The sequence below is a fragment of the Dictyostelium purpureum genome (assembly GCF_000190715.1).
Source record: "Dictyostelium purpureum unplaced genomic scaffold DICPUscaffold_815, whole genome shotgun sequence".
Classification (NCBI taxonomy): Eukaryota; Evosea; class Eumycetozoa; order Dictyosteliales; family Dictyosteliaceae; genus Dictyostelium; species Dictyostelium purpureum.
In genome coordinates this window covers 1-3,315 of record NW_003520130.1, presented here as the reverse complement: position 1 = coordinate 3,315, position 3,315 = coordinate 1, and the positions used below count along the sequence as shown (strand labels likewise).

At 20.3% G+C, this 3,315-nt stretch overlaps 1 protein-coding gene across 1 annotated transcript; it reads left to right on the top strand.

Moving 5' to 3' along the window:
- Positions 1-1,603: 1,603 nt before the first annotated feature.
- On the top strand, positions 1,604-3,070 carry DICPUDRAFT_160503 (uncharacterized protein; the record flags this gene model as incomplete). The annotated part of the gene is made up of 3 exons (XM_003295196.1): positions 1,604-2,572; positions 2,653-2,808; positions 2,861-3,070. The coding sequence occupies 3 exons, from the start codon at positions 1,604-1,606 to the stop codon at positions 3,068-3,070; spliced, it is 1,335 nt and encodes a 444-aa protein (XP_003295244.1).
- Between the last annotated feature and the right edge of the window lie 245 nt (positions 3,071-3,315).

Sequence of the window (3,315 nt, the reverse complement as noted above, 5' to 3'; positions counted from 1 at the left end):
TCGATATATTATGATACTCAAATACTCAGGGTATAATATTTTCTTCATATAAAATAACTTTAAATAATAAAGAGTGTAAATATTTATTATATAGATTAATATTTTATTGTCAAAAATGTAAATTTGTTAAATTTAAATTAAATAAATTATTTTAAAAACAATATTATTATTATTATTTTATTTATTGTTTTATTTTATTTATTTTATTTAAAATAATAACAAATTTTATATTTTTTTATTATTTTTTATATTTTTTTTATATTTCTTTCATTTTATATTTTTTTATTTTAATCCCTATTCATTAATAATTAATAACAAATAACACCTACCAGATAAAATTATATATTTCAATAATTTTATAGATAGTACAATATTTTTTAGCTAAAGCTAAATGGTAATAAACATTAATACAAAAACAACCTTTAGTATTTGATATAAATTCCATCGGATTTAAAATCAATGGTTTTCAATACATATATTTTAGGATCAATAGAAAATTAATTTTTTTTTTAATAATATTACAAACCAATATTCCCACAATATTAGTAATAATGAAAATAATAATAATAGCCTACAATCAAATAAAATATCAAAAATCTATAAACAATAACTACACTAAAAAAGTTTTATAAATTGTTTTTTTTCTTTAAAATCATCCATATTATTAAAAACAATTATATTTTTTTTAAAAAAAAAACAATAAAATAAAAACACACTAATAATTTATCCGATGATTTAACGATAATCTATAATTGTGTGTTTTGTTTATATAAATTTATTATAAATATTTGTTCTATTCACATCCATATTAAAAAATAATAAATTCATTATTTATCGTTCAATAATATTAAATGCATGCTATTATTCATCACATACCACTCCTAATTATATACATATATCACCTACTAGTTGTTTCATTACATTCATGTAAAAATAATATAAACAAAAATAAACCCACAAAAACACACTCACACACACATTTTTTAACATGTAATATAAGACGATAACACCTTCAATGTCTTTATGTCTTTTTATTAACATCTTAAAAGTGTGTTTTTATAATAGGTGGGGTTAATTTTATAAAATTTGTATAAATGTGTAATAAAAATTTATTAATTAAATACACATTAAGATTATATTTCTTTTATTCTTTTGGTTTTATATGTAAACATTAATCAACACCCCCCACACTTCTTTTTTTTTTTTTTTTTTTTTAATAATTAAGTTTTTTTTTTTATTATATTTAATTGTATTGTTTTATTTAAATTTAAACTTTAATTTATATTAAAATAATTACCACTTTACTAATTATATAAACAATAATTTTTTTTTTTATTCATTTATAGAAATTTCAAATTAAATAAAGAAATAACAAATAAAAACAACACATTTAATAAAAATATACACAAACAATAACACAGATAATAATAAAAGTTTACCAATAAAATTATAATAATAATAATAAAACAACAATATAATAAATAAAATATTTATTTAATTTAAATTAATTTTTTTAAATATAATAATAATAAATTTTAATAAAAAATTTAATAGTTTTTAAATATACACACAATAAATATATATTATATAAAATAAATAAAAAATGGAAATAATTAATGATACAAATCAATTAAGTAAAGAATTTACAAATAATAATAATAGTGATGATGTCCCTAAATCATCACCGATCCCAATTAAAAGGAACACACTAGAACAAACCCTATCATCCTCACCAAACTCAACATCAGCATCATCCTCACCAAATTCCACATTTTCATCCTCACCAAATGGTTCCCAGTGGACACCTGATATTTTTAAAATAATTTCTTCCCTCACCAATTGGTTAAAGGGTATAGAAGAGAATAAAGTTTCAGAAGAAGAATATAAATTAAAAGAAATTGAACTTTGGAACGATTGGGAATGGATTCTTTCGACAACAGAGGAATTTTTGATAAAGCAAAATAAAACTGATAATTCAAAGATTTTAAATGAATTGGATACATTAAAAAAAGCAGCATCAAATTTAAAGGTTAAACCATTTTTCACAGAAAGAGCAGTTAAAGAATTAAAAAAAGACAAATTCACTAAAGAAGAATTATCACTCTTAAAAAGTTCACCATTAGATCCAAACAAAAGATTAGGTGTTATTACTACAGTTATCAATACATTTGAAGAACAATGGTTAGAATTTATAAAGCAAACCTTTTTTAGTGACGAAATAGAAAGCAATAATAATAGTTTAGATAGTATAGATAATAATATTAATAATATAAATAACGATTCAAATAATAGCGGTGAAAAATGTTTTAATAAATTTGAAAATGATATAATGGTCGAAAGTGAAAAGAAAAAAGATGAATCAGTAGATGAAGGTTGGGAAGATAATTTAAATAATAGCACCAGTGGTACAAATAAAAATATCAATATAGAAGAAACTAAAGAAGTTAGAAAATGGGACTCATTCACTTCTGATATGGTCGTTTTCAAAAAGAATATAAATAAAATAACCTGGGATCAATTTTTAGAAAATTTTAAAGGTTCAAAATATAGTAAAGGTGTTCATGGAAGAATGGTAAATATTAAAATAAAATATTAAAAATATATCTAAAATTATTACTAATAATTATTTTTTTTTATAATTGGTTTATTTAGAAAGATTTAGGTTGGCAAGCATCACACGGTGTCGATGGATCATTGAATTCAAGAGTAATGGGTGATATTACTTGGAGTATTTGGAATACTCTTCAGTCAGCAGTAAAGCAAATTAGAGATTTAACACTCGAAGAACCCAATGATCTTATTGATAAAGTATGTTTAGTACAACCCCCTTTTAGGAAGAATCTGGTGTGATACCTTAAAGAACTCTAGAATAGGTGTTAAGAATGAAGGAATTGTAGTTGAAAAATGGAAGCAAGAGGAAACAAAGAAAAAGAAAAAGATTATGGAGATGAAAAAATCTGGTCTTTTAGATAAATATAATCCTGAAAAAGTAAAAATTTTAGATCACGAAAGAAAAGAAATCTCACAAATTAGATCCAATTTAGAAAAGAAATTAAAATTAAGAAAATAATCAAACACATATTTATATATATATACATCGAAATTAATAATATTTTTTATTAGTTCCTTCTCCTATATAACCCACCCACAAATTATTATTATTTGTCGATTTTTTTTTAACAAATAATCATACAATTATCTTTAATTTGTTTTTTCTCACCATCCCTATCTTTTAAAATCAATAATAATAATTTATAATAATAATATTTATAATGTTTTATAAATAGATAAAATTTTATAAAAAATATATATACA